The sequence below is a fragment of the Magallana gigas genome, chromosome 1 (genome assembly GCF_963853765.1).
Source record: "Magallana gigas chromosome 1, xbMagGiga1.1, whole genome shotgun sequence".
NCBI lineage: Eukaryota > Metazoa > Mollusca > Bivalvia > Ostreida > Ostreidae > Magallana > Magallana gigas.
In genome coordinates, this window is record NC_088853.1 from 65,148,340 (window position 1) to 65,169,123 (window position 20,784).

General features: G+C 32.8%; 1 protein-coding gene and 1 long non-coding RNA gene across 2 annotated transcripts; both read right to left on the bottom strand.

Annotated features, from left to right (window-relative positions):
- Window positions 1-486: 486 nt before the first annotated feature.
- Window positions 487-6,595, bottom strand: LOC117685289 (fucolectin-like). The gene is made up of 3 exons (XM_066087477.1): window positions 6,454-6,595; window positions 1,200-1,427; window positions 487-856 (listed from the first exon to the last, which is right to left on the bottom strand). Exons 1-3 carry the CDS (start codon window positions 6,593-6,595, stop codon window positions 642-644), a joined length of 585 nt encoding a protein of 194 aa, XP_065943549.1. The 3' UTR covers window positions 487-641.
- A 6,912-nt stretch (window positions 6,596-13,507) lies between these two features.
- LOC136274064 (uncharacterized) lies at window positions 13,508-20,317 on the bottom strand. The gene is made up of 4 exons (XR_010712350.1): window positions 19,969-20,317; window positions 17,666-17,720; window positions 14,743-14,856; window positions 13,508-13,621 (listed from the first exon to the last, which is right to left on the bottom strand). It is a non-coding gene; the product is annotated as an uncharacterized lncRNA (long non-coding RNA).
- Window positions 20,318-20,784: the final 467 nt, after the last annotated feature.

The window sequence follows — 20,784 nt, forward strand, 5'->3', positions numbered from 1 at the left end:
AGTGATTTACATTTGGATTATATCTTATCTACTTTTGGATTTTAATAATTATATCATGGGAAGGATTTAATTACTACCGGAATATTATACTGAGCTTTACTTTACGCTACATAAACATAAGAAATTAAGTAAAATCGATTAAAACTCGGAATCGCGCAGAGCTTAGAAGTATCTTTAACCTCATAATACACTTGTTATGGAAGGAACTCTGAACAATTTGTTGTTTGGATTTAATAAGATCCGCAGTTCCTGTAAACAACACGGATTCGAGGATATTTGATGACGCATGGAAGCTCACTCGATCATTGTCGATTAAATAAACGTACGACGAATATTTTATGAACGAGTTAATAAATTGTAACTGGAAAAATTTAAACTAAATTTTATTAATTGACACAATTTTATTAATTGACACAATTTTATTAATTGACACAACATTAATAACACAGAAGAAGTCATATGCAATCTAACCACCAAGTGCATATATGTGGTCACAGCTGTATAACACAAAGTTTTCACAAAGGTTCATAGTAATGTGATTTAGAAATGAATAAAAAATCAATTTTCCAGGATGCGCAAACATGTTTCTATATTCTATACATAGGATAATGATCCAGCTAAGTATTCATTTTTTTTATTTATTAGATGGCGACGCCAAACACGTCCACTTCACAAAGAGTAAGTGCCTCAGTTGTCTTGGAGATTCTTACGAATCTCCCGTTTGGTGATGTCGGACAATCAACGACGACCAGCTGTGACAGAGTACCGGGACCAGCAAAGAATCCACAGGGAGTGTTGATGTCTGATTCTTTTAGACCTACAGTGACGGTAACATCCCGCAGCCAGTGTGACACATCTAAAACAAATATCAAATATTATAGTGTTAATAAGATATTGTAAATAAAACAGCACTTATTAATAGAACTGCATTTTTTTAAGGATCATAATAGATTTTGTATGCATAGTGCTTTTGTACATTAATCAGAATATGAACTACTCCATACCGAAATATATTTACGACTAAAGAATAGTTTGTGTAAAGTAAATTTTATTTGGGAAGATAAAAGAGTAACAAATCAGATACTTCGTTTAATTTCAATAATTAAGTCAACTTTATGGCTTAGAACATCAAAATTAAAATAACAGTATTGTCTCCACTATTATATTTCAATAAAACTGTGGTTACTTTGGACGCTTACCTATTCCATTTCTGTCCATCCCTCTATTGAGTATTCTGACAGATGTGATGGAGTACACAGCCACCAGATCCACCATCCACCAGGGATTGATGTCGTTTCCTCCTGTGTGTGCACATTTGTCTTCAAAAAGGTCTGTACCTCTGTTGCCATCTACTGCATACTGGGCATAGTACACATCAAACGTTGATGACTGAATTGCCGGTTTATCCAATGCAAGTTCAAGCAAAACTGTCAATGATATTACCGAGCTTTGAGGTAATACAATATAGCTTAGAGACTTTAGATGTCAACGATATTAGAAATTTTAAACATGCAAAGTTATAGTGATAATGCAACTGAAAATGCAATAGTCATCGCAAAAAAAATCATTGATAGCAAATAGCTCTTTTTTTAAACTATACTAATCTCAATTAGAAGACGAATCAAGTCCGATCATGAATAAATACATTATTTTACAAGGTAGAATCTTTCACAGTATCGTTTATTTACCCTATAGGCACTAATGATTTACAAAAGAAATTGTGCAGGATCCAATCCAGTTGATTTCAACATCTATAGTTTTGAAATTTATATATGAAATAAAGTATTTTTCTGATAACGTATTCCTCTGCTAAAAGCAGCAAGAATCATGTTTAAATGTGAAGAGTTTATTCGGCGTATATTTCTATGATACGGATGTTTATCATCAAGGATTGCTATTATTGAAAAGTTTTAAAAAAAAATGTACACACTGTAGTAACAAGATAAAAAAAAAAGAAATCCCAAAACACTAAAGAGTATATAATGGTTATTGGGACATTAACATTCTTCATTTAATTGGATACAGGTAGATGAATGATATAGATAACACGGTTTTTATTTAAGCAAACTGCATTTCTTGGTGTTTAATGTCGAAATTGTTGACATCACCTCGGTAGTGGGTGATGTATTTTTGTTTTGAAGAATTACACCTATTTTCAGAGCCTGAAATAAAAAAAAATAAAGTTTTTTCTGTTTGTTTAATGTTAAATACATTGTTCAAAATGGAATAACTACAGGCATCAATATTGTCAATCGTTAGGATCCACAGAAGGAGCAGCCCATTTTCCTACACGTTAAGATATTAAATAACTAATTTATGTAGGAAGTTCAAGTTCAGTTTTTGTCATTCTTATCAGATTAGGCTTGAAGACTGAGTCTTTCAACTTTAAAGAGACAGTACGGCGCATCTTATCAAAAACCCGACTTGAAAAAAATTTCCGATCGGGATTGGTATTTTTGTACTACTCATGAATGTATAAACTTTCAGAAAATTATTGTCAATCAAAGTCCACGTGGTACAAATAAACGATATAAGATTATTCCGGTTAGTACGACCCTTGAATTTCCGAAAGCTCTTAATTACGTTAATTAAGTGAAAGGGATTTTCATGTATTTCAACTACATGTATTACAATAGTGTTATTTCTTACTTCCTAACTATACAAAAGGTAAATCTGATGTTATTACAGGCACGTAGCATCGTTTTTGAAAGTGGGGGGGGGGGCAGACTCATCCAAAAATCTTGACAAGCAAAAAAACAAAACAAAACAAAACCAAACAAAAAAAAAGTTACTTTCCAAAATCCTGAAAATCCCCCTGGCCCCCCCTGATGCTACGTGCCTGTATTAACACATGTGTTTACAGCTGTACTGTCTCTTTAATTTCCAAACGGGCTTGAGAGATGTGATTTTATTTGCAAGGAAGACAATATGGAGACATGAATATTGATAAAAACAGTTAAATTTGACGTAAAATTTACCAGATGAATGAATTAAGAATTTATCGTATGTGTTAGGGTAGCTTGGTAAATACTTTGTTGTATTTGATAACCTTTAGTTGACAATTCTGCCCCCCCCCTAAAAAAAATAGTCTTTTAGTTTCAGTTTTTGTTTTAAAAAATACTAACTGATCTATAACAGCAAATGATAATAGGCTTTGTTTGTTAACAATGATGCATGTCGTAGAAAATATCCGTTCAGATTGTATTGATGTATCTGGTATTGATAAATATTGTCTTACTAGTCCAGCGAAATTTGAGAACAGAACTTAATTTTTAAGACTGCCATAGTTTTGCATTTCTTTTTTAATTCAATATTTTTACATTTCACTTTCCGATTCGCTTAGCTTGTCTTGAAATGCTGCCGGAAAGTCCAACGTTTGTTTAGCTTAATATTTTTTTGTTAGGTGGAGGGGGTTGTTCCTTCACTAATGGTCTCGAGCCACACGCGTTCAATGGTAAATCATCCAGCAGAAACGGGAATGTGATTTTGAAACTGTCAGTATATATCTAATGTTCCTTTCACACGTAGTTGTATTGTGTGGTCTATACGATGTGGACTTGTAAGATTTTCAGATTTCAAGAATGAAGCATCCACATATCTAGCATTATCATATACAATAGAAACGAATTTCCCTTCAAAACAGCGACAGGAAGAATATTTATAATATCAAATAGCGATTTCATAATCATCCACGCATGATTAAAAAAAGGTGTACAGTAATGACAATTTTGAGGTGTTTAAACAGTAATTTTCACATTTAAAGCCGCAACATCTATACTACTATATTAAAACGAGATGTTTGTGAAACACTAGCGCATATAAAAGCGCAGTCTCAGAATATGCGCATTTATCTCAGTATACTTTCCATGCTCATTCCGGATTTATCCGGGTTGCGCATGCTGAGTTCCAAAATAGTTTTTTACTAAGTGCTTTTCTATATTACGTCATATCCTTCTTTTCAATCTTCACGTCATACAAACTGGTAGGTTAAAATTTTCTCTGTTGAATTATCATTATTTGCCTAAAAATTTCTTAAAAACCCACCCACCCTCCCCTTTTGTTTTTTAAAATTTGTATAATGTTATCATTGTTTTGTTGAAATCAGATACTGCTGTCTCTTTGTGTTAAATCTTCGGGTGAAATCCCAAATCTGGACTTGCAGCCATTCAAAGTCGCGGTGAACACGTTGAAACCTGGGGGTGAATGTGAACCGGCGCTTTCGTCAAACCCCACCTCAAATGGAACAGTGTTTTCTAAACCGTGTATCATTTTTGTGGCGCAAATAGCGCTTTTCATCATTGCAACTTTGATACATGCAAATTATTATGTTTAATTATACAATTGTGTATTAAATGGGATATTGACCCATTTAACCTTATTGCACTTTAATGCAGCTTTGATTGAACTTTGAACTCTGATTGAACTTTGAACTTTGACCATATTGCATTTTAAGTGGCGTTGTGCATTTGTGACCTACCCAGTGCACAATTTAGCCCATTTTGGGGGCGCCACACTTGATTGTTTGTAGTTGGGGAGACGACCCTGCGGCCGCTCCCAAATTTTGTTCCTTATGTCACCGCGACCAAATAAGCCAATTACATTAAAATAAATCTCACCCAAATTTTTATTTACTTTGTGTCTTATATCTGTGATAATTTGGATATACCCCCTTCCCTTGGAAACATCCACGAAGAAAATGAACGTAAACTGCAAAGAATTTTTCTATGTCCATGAGCCATTACTCTAAAGAAAATTGCTCGAACGTACTCAATATCGAACTTGACCTAGATATTATCATGATAAACCTGTATACCAAATTTCATTTCAATATGTGCATCTTCTGCGAAGAAAATGAGCGGAAACTGCAAATAACTGAATTTTTGTACGTTCAAGGGCCATAACTCTCTTGAAAATTGCTCAATCGTACCAAATATCGAACTTGATCTAGATACTATCATGATTAGCCTGTATACTAAATTTCATTTCAATATGTTCATCCTCTGCAAAGAAAATGAGCGGAAACTACAAATAACTGGAATTTTTCTAGGTCCACGGGCCATAACTCTGTCGAAAATTGCTCGATCGTACCCAATATCGAGCATGACCTAGATATTATCATGATAAACCTGTATACCAAATTTCATTTTAATATCTTTATCCTCTGCGAAGAAAATGAACGGAAACTGTTGGTGGACCAACCGACAGGCAGCAGCAAAGCAATATGCCCCACACACCCCATTCTTCGAAGGAGGACATAATAATAGCCTCGAATTTTTGGGCTTTAATACCGATAAATCGGAAGAGTACTGTCTTTTGTTTTATATATTTTTAACATCATTGGTACTTTAAGTTTACCAATTTGTTTTTGTTTCTCAATTAAGCTTCGCTAATTAGTCAACAAAAATTCCTCAAAAGATCCCGGAATTCATCTGGATTTTTCGGATTTTACAGTCTTGCGCGTGCGCAATACATTCATGCTAACGGACTTTTTAGTTTATGTTTCCAAAATACCATATTTCCCAGAACAAAACTCAGAAACAATACGCATACGTGAACATTTTCGTTGGAAATGTTCTTTGTTTTCTGTTTATATATATTTATGATTTCTTATGAGAGATATTATAAAATAAAACTATATAAATAGTGCCTGTTTAGGGGGGGGGGTAACATTGAAATTGACACCCTGAGAAAACCATTGTCAACCGACGCGAAGCGGAGGTTGACAAAGGTTTTCGAGGGGTGTCAATTTCAACTGTTATCCTACCAATCAGGCACTATTTATTTTATTATACTGAATGTCTTAATTTTAAAGAAAACTTTTCTGCTTTTACATAGGAATAACGTGAATTCTACGGTGAACCGTACGCGCATAATTTTCGCGCATGTAACATTTTGTAATGTTACCCGTTGCCAAGTGCGTTGCTAACGCTGTGGGTAATAGAATGGATTATGATATGCGTCTAAACCAATCACATTTCAGTATTTAACATGAAAGTATAACAATTATACATATCAACTTAGAACTTACTTTAGTCTTCGTGATGGCAAAAAAATAGTTGATTCTATGCAGAAAAATTCACATTGTATTTCTTAGGAGTGAAGATAGAATGTTTTATCGTTAAAAAGATAAATATCCTACGGACCTGGTTTTAAGATAGAATGCGTTCAGTAATTTGTCTCTGTTGCAAATAAAATACGTGTACCTTGGTGAAAAGGTGTAAAATTCTTCCATTATATGGATTAAAATTTTAGATGAAAGGTATTTACAATCTCAAAAAAGTTTGTCATGATAAATTTGACTGTTATTTTCAATGCAAATTCAATTTTCTGTTACATAACGGGTATATGGATGGAATTCTAACTGTGGTGAGGGCCTTTCCCGAGCCACATATTATTCTAACTGAGGACAGTGTAGTAAAATTTATAGTGTGACCGTCAGACCGGTTCGAATACCGGTGCCAGATAGCTCAGTTGGTAGAGCACCTGACTTGAGATTCAGTGTTCGAATCCCGGTCTGGTCCGTCATTATTTTTCCCATCCCGTTAGATTTGGTGCCGTGACCAACCCCTGGAACTGACAGATTAAATCCTGCCATGGGAAGAGCCTAGGGTGATCTTCAAGGGCAAAGATCATTTAAAGGGGAAGGAAAATAACGGTCAGACCGGTTCGAATACCGGGGCCACATAGCTCAGTTGGTAGAACACCTGACTAAAGATTCAGGGGATCCGGGTTCGAATCCAGGTCCGGTCCGTCATTATTTTTCCCATCCCGTTACAATAGCATTATTTTAGGTTTATAGCTTATGTAGATGTCAACAATACGGTGTGTCGCGGGTAGATACTTGGATCGGACATCTATTAATACAAAAAAGGTAATAAATAAAACGGAACAATTAATGCGATTTTGGGATTAATGGAAAGAACTTTCCAGAATGAGGTGGTCAGAAACGGGTTGACTAATTGCCATCGTGGCGGAATGTGTAGGACGAGTTAACCATCGGCAAGATACTTTAAATCTTAAAACTTTGGTTAAAAATATGCATGTAAATTGATGATAATTCAAAACATAGCGTGTTTTAATTTCATGATACTTTTTTATACCAAGACAGATTAGTTGTAAACCTTAGACATTAAATTATGAACAGATAATTGTATTCTACGTCTATGAGTTTAATGGTACCCCCCCCCCCCCGATTGTTTTTTTAAAAAAAGTTCACCCCCTTATGAAACCTATTGATCTGTCTCAAAAGAGTACGCATTAACTTTTGTTATATAATTGATCAATTCCTAGCTGTCTGATTGGCTCAAATCCAACTATGTCGAAAAAACAGAACGTTAATTCACCTGCACGTAACCTATGAGGTCAATATAACATTTGATGTTCTCTACATTGGACTAAAAAAAGATAGTCCAATGAAACATCGCATTTCTCAATTTGTTCTGCTATGGTTTAAACTAAAACTTTGCTTGATAACAATCCATTAATATATGTCTGTATCAGTTCGTCGATGAATTATATAAAAAATGATTATTGCTGTTTTTTCGATCAATACCCTGATTTAACTTCCCGAGAAGTACAGTATTCACCTCGCCTCCGGCTCAGTGAATATTGTACTCAACTCGGTGAATATTGTACTCCGGCTCGGTGAATATTGTACTTCTCGGATAGCTAAATCATCGTATTGACCTCAAAAACAGCAAAAATATAATGTTCAAGTTTACAAGTCATTTTTTTTAGAAATACGATATTAGGGATTTCTTTTTAACCCTTATCGTACAATACCATGATAATTATATTACAGAAATCAGCGCATGTGTCACATCGGAAAGGAATTTTATATACATGGTTCAGTTTAAATTATACCTCAAATATTTTCTAAAAATAATGCCGGTATTTTCAATAGAAAAAGTTTCGTTCATTAATAACTTAGTGCAACAGTTTAGCTGAATATAATTTTTTTCGTCCATTCTGGCGAATACGGCATGTCTTTTCCCCGCAGCAATGCAATTGCCATGCAAGGTCATGTCAAAATTCGACAAACTTGTAGACTTTACATTTGTCAACTTTTATCACATCTGATGTGTTATTGCCGAATATGAAGTTTCAAATTCAGAAACTATGGATTAAATGTGTGCAGAGTTGAAGGTTTAATTTACTAATGAAAACAATAAAACTGCGAAATGTGCATCATCTCGTACGTAGGAACCGAGTAAAATCTTCCATGTGTTTATGCCCGAGTTTTATAGGTTACACGATCAGAATTACACACATTCATACTCAGGTTTACACACCAACACGATTGCAAATTCGGATTTACAAGTTAACATCTCTGGATTATTTTGCCTTCCATATTTTTTTCAACGAAGCCAGGGTTATAATAAAATGTGTTCAGTTTAAATACATGTGTACTTATAATAAAAAGCATGCATTACTGTTAATTAAGGAAACAATTGAACATAATTGATGTATTGTTTGAAGTTTTAGTCAAATGATTTAAATAGTTTTTAGAGCGAATAATCTCCGTAGAGGTCAAAGTTAGGGTCAAATTAGTCTCAAGTAATTCAAAGTAATTAAATTCATGTGTTGACAACATTTGTGTTTAAATAATGAAATGCCTTCTGTGTTGTTGATTACAGTGTGTTGTTTATTACGTGCTACTTTCCCAATTGTTGGTGCGTTTAGAGTGCTCTCACCACGCTCATCGGAACTCCAAAATGATAGGATCGGTCTTTGCTAGTCACAGCAAATGAGAAAAGAGCCCGAGCGAAAAGGTGGAAACTTACATTAGACATAAAACATCATTTTAAAAAGAATTTAGTAATAAAGTACACATTTCTGAGCAGGCAATGTCCGTTTTTAGTTGTTATTTGTTTATGACTTTAAGAATTAATACTTCAATATGTTTGTTATCATTCCAATAAAGAAGTCATTTAATATATGTTTGAAGAAATATAATGCGAATAAATGATAAAAAAAGAAGACAGGAACGTTTTCTTTAATTAATACATTCCTTGACAATGGTATTCTCGGGATGTCAACTTCAACTGTCACCCTCCCAAACAGGCATTATTTTCATGATTTTTGTCGATTCGAAAATGGCGTATGTATACATGTTGACAGTTACTGTGAAAATTTTAAATTACACAATACATCGATAAATTACTACACAAATATATTTATTGATTCATTTAAAGACTCCTATCGTTCAAAACGGAAGAATTCAATCTACGAACGATTCGATACATAATAGACAAAATTATGAATAAGAAACGGGCGTTGTATTTGTGTACTTTTCACAATTCATTTAATTCATCTTATGTCCGAACACAAACATATCCATTCTCGACAATATACTGAACAGATCAACTTAACAAATGTAAGCTTACTAAAGATGCGTGTAAATTTATAGATTAGCAATAAATCCAAACGATTTATCTGTAAATGCGATGTGTTCAAAGTGATTTATAAAGTAGTAATAATTTACTCGAATCGTGTTTACATAATTTACCGAACAAATCAGTCGATTACCGTTAAACTCATTTAATTACTATAATTAGGGAAAAAATGATGTAAATTTTGTTTAAAAGATAAAGGAAAGTCCTGCTTTATTTGTTATTCAACATTTATTTAATGTAATTGCTTATTTGTTAATTTACGTAATGGTTTACACTTTACGATTTAATATTCCCGATGCACAGATGTTTAAGTTACCTCGTTCAAACTAGTAGTAATTAAACATTTTTATTATTACATTACTGGATTATTCGTTGATAAAATTATTATTGTCTTAAAGTTGGTTTTATTTAACTATTTTATTCCTAAACATAAATGGTATCATGGTGTAAGATAAAGTAGGATAGATATTATGTGCAGGATAAGATGTAAGATACAGGGTATAGGATATGTTAGGATTGTTTGTCAACATAGCAGCACTTTACATATAGTTTAGTAGCAATTTCTTTCCTGATTAGGGACGAAATACAACCTAAGGATAACCCGGGGCACTCCAAAAAATTCGTTAATCATGCTTTCACAAAGCGTTAATAACATATTGTTCACCGTGCGTTCACCGTTTACTTTCCGCTCCGCGTTCGCTCGTCGTTCACCGTTATTAGTGCTCACCTAATTCCGTTTAGCGTGCGCTTACCGTTCGCTCAGAGTGCGCTTACCGTTCTCTCAGAGTGCGCTTACCGTTCTTTCAGAGTGCGCTCACCGTTCATCCACCGTTCAAGTGGGAAAGTAGAACGTTTCAGGGACTGTAACGGTCTTTGATTCTACCCATGTTTGAAAACCCTTAATCATCCAGATTTTTTTATTTGTACCATAAATCTGCCTTTTATGTAGACCGACTTTTTTAGTCTTCTAGTGCTAATAATACGATCAGTTATTCAACGAAATGATTGGCAATTGTTCCACGGAGATCGACTACAAATAGATAAAGGGATCCGAGCCGCCGCCGGATTTATATACAATGTCTTTATTTGTTTATGTGATCGCATTATATCCATTGAGAAAATTGCAATAATTTTATAAAATGCTTATGTACCATTTATATATATCTTAATTCGATTTCATTTATAATGTGTGAAGGAAAAATTTTAAAAAATAAAATGAAAAGATACTGTGACTAAGGATCTATCAACAGTGTAGTGACAGCAGAAGTAAAAACGATTATTTTTTAACATTATAAAACATTTTACTAAATGATTATTTTGGCATCGCATTCAAAACCATTTGACAGTTACGGTTAAGGGCTTTATGGTATTTCTAATTATAAAGGATATATCTACCTAGGGTCAGCGAACGGTATTTAAAAAAAATAAGCATTGTTATACCCCCTCTCCGAAGGAGAGGGGGTATACCGTTTTACCCCTGTGTGTCTGTCTGTCTGTCCGTCCGTCCGTCTGTCTGTCCGTCCGTAACAACAATTTCTGTCGCATTTATCTCAGCAACTATTTATTGCAGATGCTTGAAATTTTAACACAGTGTTTGTTAAGGCATGCCATATTGTGGGATATATTTTTGTACCAATCGGACGTCATCTTCCTGTTAAATGACGACTTTGTTTATTTTTAGCCAAAATTTTCAAACAAATTTTCCTCAAAGATTTCTCAGCAGCTATTTATCGCAGATGCTTGAAATTTTTACACAATATTTGTATAGGCATGCCATATTGTGGGATATATTTCTGTACCAATGAGATGTCAACTTCCTGTTAAATGACGACTTTGTTTATTTTTAGCCAAAATTTTCAAACAAATTTTCGTCAAACATTTCTCCGCAGCTATTCATCGCAGATGCTTGAAATTTTAACACACTATTTGTTTTGGCATGCCATATTGTGGGATATATTTTTGTATCAATTGGACGTCAACTTCCTGTTAAATAAGGACTTTGTATATTTTTTGCCAAAATTTTCAAACAAATTTTCGTCAAAGATTTCTCAGCAGCTATTTATCGGAGATGCTTGAAACCTTTACACAGTGTTTGTTTTGGCATGCCATATCGTGGGATATATTTTTGTACCAGTCGGACGTCATCTTTCTGTTAAATGAGTAGTTTTTTTTTTTTAGCCAAAATTTTCAAACAAATTTTCCTCAAAGATTTCTCAGCAGCTATTTATCGCAGATGCTTGAAATTTTTACACTCTATTTGTTTAGGCATGCCTTATTGTGGGATATATTTCTGTACCAATCGGATGCCAGCTTTCTGTTAAATGTCGACTTTGCTTATTTTGCATATTCACATCAGAGCGGGGGTATCACTAGTGAGCATTGGCTCACAGATATCTTGTTTACACTAACACTATCTTCATGTTTGTCTTGCCCCGGAATTAGAATCTCTATCCCGGGGATCATGAAATTTATAATTGTCTTGAGTGCTGTATAGTCTTTCTTAATGGGGCAGAGTCACGATTTTGGTGAAATTCTATTTTTCTGTTTTTATTAGTCTATTCAATGCTTTAGGGATGCATTTTCATAGACCAAATAAAATTGGAGAGTCAGTAGTGAAGTTGTAAGCAAAATACAGGGCTCACAATTCTTTGTCATGTATACAAGGCTCGTGCCCTGTTTTTGTTTACAATAGTTCAATATACCGGTCAAGCTGATTTTTCCATCTTATTATTCATTTAAAGCATGAATTAAGAGATCTTAACGTTAACTACATTCGTTTTCGGTCTAAAACTGGAGTTTTCACTTCAACGTTCAAAATGTAAACAAAAGCTATGATGTCATAGCAAAGAATTGTAAGCTCTGTAGCTTGCTTATAACTCAAAGAATGACACTTAAATTTTGGTTGCCTTTAAAAATGCCTTACTGAAGCATTGTAAACTTTAAAATCAGGAAAATAATTTTTGACCAAAATCCTGACTATGCCCATTAAATATGCAGTCAGTTTCTACTTATTGTCAGCAGAAGAAGAAACCGATTTTTTTTACATTTAATACATGTATGAATAAAATCATTCTATATCAGCATTTTACCCTGACTTGGATTATTAACCCTAAACCCAGAGGTCATAAAATGTTAAAAATTATGTATAAAACTTTGTAGTCTTTCTTAATATACAGTCAGTTTCTACTCAGTGTCAGCACGTGAAAAGGAGATTTTTCAACAATATATGCAACGATACTACACTAGCATTTTGCATGGACCTAGAGGTGAAACCCATAAATTTGAACACATGAAATTTACAATTCTGGTAGAGATATGAATGCACTATTTTAAGTAGATTTTCTTAGATACACAGAGAAAAAGTAAAATATTATAAATGGTCAAACTTAGCAAATTTGGTCCTGCCCATAGGCAATCGTAGCAAAGAGTCATAAAATGTACAATTTATGATGCATCATATCACATTTTAATAGAAACGGCCAAAGTAATTTTTATTACGAAGTTATAAATAGGCAAATGTTAACGCACGACGAGCGTCGCATTAACACGGACGGCGACGGTGAAATACTAATTCTAATAAGTAATCAGAGTGCCTCAAGTGACCTAAAATTGAAAATACCTGATGTACTTTACAACAGTTCCTTTTATTGGAATGTTTGAAAATAAGGTATAATTACAAATACGTCAACATCAAATAAAGCATATTAATTTGTAAACCTTCAAAAAATTAGATCTGACTTCTTCTTTGCAAAGAATATAAACGTCAAACATCCCTGTATTGATATAATAAAGAAACTATATCCAACAAAAAGAAGCTACAAATAACAGTTTATTTCTTTATACAAATAGAAAAGATATAGTTGTAATAACATGTTTGTATTTAAAAATACGAACACTGTAAAGATAAGTATCCATTTAGAGAGATAATGACAAACATGAGAGAGGAAGGCAGATACACAGAAATAGCAATCAGAGTAGATAAACATCAACTTAAATTAAGTCGGAAAGAAACACAGAAAAAGAGGAGCAAGGCATACATATTTATATTGATAGAGGGAAAAGAGAAATATACATTATTATTGATAGAGGGAGGAATAATAATATATTTTTACCTTCATTACAGAGTGCCCCTGTGAATCCACCAGCGCATGTACACGTGAAAGATCCATCGCTGTTGCTGCATGTTCCTCCGTTTTGACAAGGATTGTCAAGACATTCATTGATATCTAAAAGTTATGATTTTTACCTGTTATATCATCCATAATAAATACTAGAAAAACAATATAACATCAAAACTTACAATAAAAAAATACAACACAGCAACATCAATTAATACATTAAAATGCATGTAATAGTCCTCGTATTTAAAGCTGACATGAATTCATAAATACGCATTATTTCTCTTTTATCTCCGACTACCGCCATATTAGTTGTGTCTCATCGATACACACCCCCTATATAACTGCATTCAGGCATTTCATACACCCGAACCTTGGACGAAAAGACGTGTAGAAAAACGTATTGAACAAAAATAATATGACAACCACTAAACCCGCAAGGTATATCTAAGCGAACAACGAAGTAGACGGACTGAAACCAAGGCACAGATACTTAAAAAATCATCGATAATTGTAGACCGCTTCCTGTGATGTTTCTGCTTAAACATCGCATGTGCGCAAACCACACACTATGGCAGATCGAGCAATATCAATAACAGGATGGATTTTAGAAACTGAGCTTTTTGTAGAAATCGATGGAACGATGTTACGTGTTACTTTCATGGATTTACTATTATTTAGCTACCGATTTGGATGTAGTTCCGCCAGGGTTTTCAAAAAGACGCATACGTTATGCATTCGTATGAACGGCAGACATGTTCGATATGCATAAGGGAGCGCAATCTGTGCAAAATGATACCTTGATACCTGGAAAATTCGTTTGAAGAATAAATAAAACTTGTATTTTATTGATTGTTGTTTCCTTTATTCTTTATCACAAACATTTTACTACAATGTGTAGTTCATGCATTTACAAGTCCGTGCAACCTCCATGCCTCGATCGGAAAGCAACCGACCGTAACTTTCTCAACTACTGTAGATACCCCAGTGGCAGTAGAGGAGCGATCGAAACTAATATGGCGAACAAATGTTTTATGCATTCATGTCAGCTTTAACGTATAACAATTTTGCAAAGGAGAATTTGGTTTTAAGTTGGATTTCAAAAATTATCCTTATTTTAACGGAAGGAACATTTTAACATTTGCTGCCTCCACAACTATAGACGTGCTTATTTTACATTTGATTTTAAAAAACAAACGTGAAAATTTACGCATTTTATTGTCGTTTACCTTCATCACAAACTATCCCGGTCCATCCGGCGTCACATGTACAGTTGAATGAGCCGGATGTGTTCGTACACGTGGCTCCGTTAAGACATGGGTCATTCTGGCACTCATCAGTATCTTGAAATGTATGAATGTTGAAATTAACTGGACGTGATTCATTATAATCATTTTGTCTCTTTTAAAAAAATAAATAAATAGGCCCATGGGGCCACATTGCTCACCTGAGAAACAATGGGCGTTAAAAGATATTGTGCCATATAGCCCATCGGTAAAATAACAAACAAAAAATATTGTAATGTATTGGAATTTTACACTTATTTTTGCATACACGTAATATTTGACATTGTACCTTCAATGAATACCATTTTTACACAGAATAAGAAAATCCTACGCAAGAAATAAAACTTAACATTTGGTAAGGGTTCACCGTTAACTTCATATTCACCATTATTTTGTTCTGCTCCCCCTCCCCCACTTTATAAAGCGATCAGAATATACGAGAGCAAATGTGACCATTTCTTCCTCAACTACTAACTAGTTATTGCATTTTTAAAAAAAAATATAATATAATAGTTATTGTATTTCATTTTTTAAAAATCCTATAAATGTAAAGAAGAAAATTGTACATCAATTCCTCAAATTAAAAACATTTAAACATTTAATTTGTCTTCTCTATTATAATTAAATGACTGTTGTTTACCTCGAGTAAACTCGTGTGACTTTTATAACTTTATTCACACTTGATTGATGAATACATTGGAATAAAAAATGTTTTCACGTGACATAAAAGGACCATAAAAATCAATTTTACAGTATTGACAGGCACATCACTCTAATTTACTAAGGCCCATCTATTATTTTCATCCTATTTCATAAAAAACAAATGGTTACAAACCAGGATAATTTTTCGCTGTAATATTTTCTTAAGAATAACGATAATTCCTATATCCCCGCAACAGAAATGTGTCAGAACTATGGAAACTGTTTTAATGGTGTCGTTTTTATTTACTCGTGTCTGAAAAACTATCAAAATTATTGTAGATTTTACATTATTCATTGTATAAAGATGGGCTCCAGAGAGAAGTTATATATACAGCATATCATCCTTTAATTTTTTTGTACAAGTATTTTATATACTATAATTCATATAAAATGTCTTATGATCAACCAAAATATTAGCGTCAATCGTAGAATTATAAGCAAGATACAGAACTCACAATTCTGAGTCATTTTGTTCACATGAGTTGTTTACATTCAGTTTAAGATTTTTAACTTGGTATTTCCTATTCAGCATTTAAAATTGGAAAAAAAGAATGGCCTCAGATCTGTGTACAAACATAGAATTGTGAGCAATTATCTGCATCTTGCTTATAATTTGAAGCTTAACACTCGAATATTGTTAGTAAATAGAAATTGTAAACAATTAAACATAAGAAACATGCACTATAATAAATAAAGAGAACAATTAATTTTTCAAAATGAATCAGATACATGTATATACCTACATATTTCTGTCAGCGATATTAAACTCTATTTCAACCGAATAAACTGGAGAAAATCTCTATTTAAACTGAAAAAAAACTGGAGAAAATGCAAGGCATCTCAACAAAACATGTTGCATTAGTCTTCCATTATGCAAAAGATCATACCGATTTATCGATAGAATGAATTGTAGTTTAGTACTTTTTAATACTTGAGATTTTGCTTAAATTTGCGCAGGTAAACTTCTGATTTACCGAAGTTTAATTTGATACGTAAAAATCACAAAATACAGGCGATAGTTCCCAGGTTACATATCATAAATAATGAAAACGGAACGAAAAAAAAAAAGCTAACACCACCGTCATATGTGAAAACTGTCAACGCATTATACTATTTAACCTCAATTTACTTGACAAAATCGACACTAATGTATTTTGCATGTTTCAAAGATTCCTTTCGTACGCGAACTGTTGCACAACAATATCAAACAAATTCATCATTTTCTGATCGACCATTTTCGCATTATTGTCATGGCTGCTTTGAACAAAGAACCTCGTTTTAGAAGTATGGAATACGAGTCTTGGTAAAATTGATAAGCAAAACCGGGCCGGGGCAAAAAAAAGCCGGGGTAGATCGGCAATCGTCAATTCCAAAATACGCTTTGTTTTGCAGTAATATATACAGCGAAAACAAATATACTGGTTCTTAAAATTTCCTGAAAATTTAAATGAGATTGGCAGCTTAATAACTGCCAATTATTTGTATGCCCCGGGTCAACTGCCATTTTTTGTTTTTCCGTAAGGATGCTTTGTTTTAAATTTGGTTGAAATTGGCCAAACGGTTTTAGAATGAAGTTCAAAATGTAAAAAGTTTACAGACGAACGATGGACAAAATGTGATCAGAATAGTTTCGAGTTTTGAATAAAGATCGGTCTTTTATTTCTGCACTTATATTTGTCTTTCCGTAAGGATGATTTGTTTTGAATTTGGTTGAAATTGGTCAAACGGTTTTAGAATGAAGTTCAAAATGTAAAAAGTTTACAAACGAACGATGAACAAAATGTGATCAGAATAACTCAGTTGAGTTTCGGCTCAGGTGAGCTAAAAAGTATGACTGGTAAATCTTATAAATTAAGACTTTTTGCTTATAAACTAAAAAATGCTAGAACCAGATTAACACCTATGGCATTTCTATAATATGCTGGTATATCAAAATGAAAGAGAGGTGAAATATAAATTATATATACATACACCTGACACTAATATAAACCGCTAAACCTCGTCTTACCAGAAACGGCAACCCCGATAGTTTATTATTCAGCTAAGATATATCTTAACTATATGAAATACAGACACATTGTTTTTTAAGGTGTTGTTGCTTAACTATATGAATACAAACACATCACTTTTATTATGGTGTTGTTACTTTGTGGCACCCACTTACTGATTTTGCATATTCCTTGAGCTCTTAAGAATAATCCATCCGGGCAGTCTTTGCTCTGTAAAAATAGAAACAATGCCAATACATTAAACATTAATATATAAACGAATGAAATACTAACTAATTAATCAGAATTCAATGACAGATAAACGTTTAATCACTGTTTTTTGAAGTAATTGTTATCAAATATATCACTGAGATATATTACAGTTATTTGTCATATACATGTAAATTGAGTTTAGATATTAAAACTGATTCATGTCAGGAAAACAAACTTTGCAGACAGCAATTGTTTTGGTTACATATTGTTTGGATGTCTATTTAAAAAAAGTATTATAAAACTTGATTTTAGAGAGTAAAAGGAGAAAGATTACAGTGTATAATGTAGTTGGCCTATGTATTGTACTACAATTGTACTACATCCGCGACACACCCTGCTGTGGCTACAAGTTTAGACACCTTTTTATGTCAGGATGTTGTTATCATGTGTATTTTGTTCTGAAAACATCTAACGTCCCTACTACAGCAACTGACACAAAAAGTAGGATTTAATAATCAAGTATAATGATTGAGAAAGTCGTTAACACAGTATAAATGTATGAAACTACACTTTAATACTCTGTTAAATGCTTTCTAATTGTACAAAACATATATCAAACACCCCAAATTTAATTCTATGAACGATTTAAAGAAAAGATTTTCATTCTAGCACCACAATAGATGTCATTTCAGCTGTAATCATTCAATTTTTTGAGGGGGCTTCAACTCCATAGGATCCCACTGCTTAAGCGAATGACTGAATTGTATCGCGCAAATGATGAATAAATTTCATAGCTTAGCATTGATTACATTAGATCAAACAATGTGGTTGTAAATGTGTAAGATCTGTCTTGATTAAAAATATCACGAATAATTAATGTTAATGTCATTTTTGCGTATGACAACATCACAAATTGAATTTGTACGCCATGATTAAAAAACCTTGATCCAGTCGTCGACCCTTTACAGAACTTCCGATAGAGCTCTGTTACATGTAACACATCAAATACTTTAACCTCATGGTATATCAAGAAATCATACAAAATGGCGTAGCTTCTTATCGTTTTAAGAACTGGTTCGACAGTCTTGAATGTTTTTCATTGGTTTAGGATCTTTATGTGGTTGTGTGAAAGTACAAAAAAGGAAATGAGACGTTAATGATCCCGTTTTAGCTTGTATCATTGAGTTTAGTTCAAACACTTAGATAATATATATATATATATATATATATATATATATATATATATATATATATATATATATATATATATATATATATTATCTACGAATAGCGGTAGTCATAAATGCCAGAAAGGCCCGAGAAAGTGAAATTCTCCCTGGTCGATTTTAACTTGAAACAAACAATGAAAATTCAGGAGCGGTACATGAGCTTGTAATATAGAGCCACCCCCTTTTTTTAAATACCAGACTTACAAGCAAAGCTCAAGTATGTTAAGCCCAGTATGGACTACATTCACTTAGCGATCGCTCTACGAACAATAGTGATGTGCTAAATTTTAGTTTAGATATAAATTTGAGTTTAACAAACGAATAACATTTGATTGCTTTATTTTAAAAAAATAATAATAAAAACATTTATCGCCAATAGGATCAAACAGGATTTATGATAATTCAATATACCCTTTAGTACTTTAAAATGTTTAAAAAGTAACATTTCAAATCAGGTTACATTCTTATTTTCATTATTATGGACACAAGGCCCAACCGAACATTCTGATTCTTTAGTTTTCCACTCCCCATTCTCTATTCCCTTTCAAAAATGTTTAACACGGAAAAATAAATACTAAAAAAAAATTTCAGCACATTTCAGCACATTTTTTCTTTCACTACCAAATAGATATAAAGATAAAAAAATAAAACATATTTAGATATGCATTGTCGCTGAAAATTCTAAATTCATTTTTTTCTATCCAACGGTTGCTTTTTTAAAAGTTTTTGAGAGAGAGGTCTGCAATAAAATGAAGATTTTTATTAAGTCAGAATTTCTTTCCTCAGATTTAATTCCTCTTATGACTGAAATTATTTTATTTCTTAATTATATATTAAAATAAAAACGTTCAAAATATTTCTGAAGATTTTTATGTTGAATGATTTTTTTTTAATTGAATGGCTTAAACAATAAGTTTTCAGCAGATTATTAACATATAGATACAAACTACGCCAAATTCAAATAATGTGAGTAAGGTGTACTTAATCTAAAAAATTATCTATCTATGTTCTAAAACCCTTAATATAAGTGTACTTACAGCTGTGTTTTCATAAGCCTCACACTGTGTAATGGTGTTTGAAAGGTTAGCATGTCCATAACGGAATCGGCAGGTGTATAAACCATCAAGAAAGCAAAAGTCCACAGCGTTACAAAGTAAATTCATGCCACAACGCAATGCACACTCTACAAGAGACTTTATTTCCAGGATGTGTACAGCAAAAACACCTTCATCCATGCTCTCGGACACATAGCCTTGCTTGATAAAGTCCGAAGTTAAAGGTAACAGTTGTCCATAACTATACATCAAGATAAAACAAAGTAAATATGAACTCGCTGCAAAGACGTTCATTGTGCAACCGCTTATTTCGTCATAGTTTTGAACGATATTTGACATGAACATAGAATTTATACAAAAGTTTGATCAATCATTATTCCAGATCAACCAATCCGTACACACTTGTCATTTTCATAATAACATGATGATAAACAACTCATGATATGGAAGGGATGGTACACCGACTTAATATTGATTTGTTGTTTTAAAAATCAATTTTAAAATCTAGATTTTAAAAGCAAGAAAAACATAGCAGTTACAATCATAAGTCTTTGATGCATGTTATAAGATATTTTATTTTAAGTTATTGATGAATTATTTCCGGAGATAATATAAATCAGTATCCTAAATCTAAATTGAAATTTCTATATACAAGTTAATCAAAAATAGACGCATAATAAACATATTACATGTTACCTGCAAATGTATTGTAGTGAAGTTATTGTAGAATAAAGGTTTTTCATTTTTCTAGACTTTTTTTTCTTTAATCAGGGTCACATATTCTTTAAATGATCTTTT

Bases quoted from the DNA above. Each gene is read 5' to 3' on its own strand.
- LOC117685289 (XM_066087477.1), bottom strand. From the start codon at position 6,595: ATGGCAGGATTTAATCTGTCAGTTCCAGGGGTTGGTCACGGCACCAAA. The intron at 1,428-6,453 runs GTATTCGAACCG...TATCATTGACAG, and splicing joins AACTGAGCTATCTGGCACCG to TTTTGCTTGAACTTGCATTG. The intron at 857-1,199 runs GTAAGCGTCCAA...TATTTGTTTTAG, and splicing joins GATGGACAGAAATGGAATAG to ATGTGTCACACTGGCTGCGG.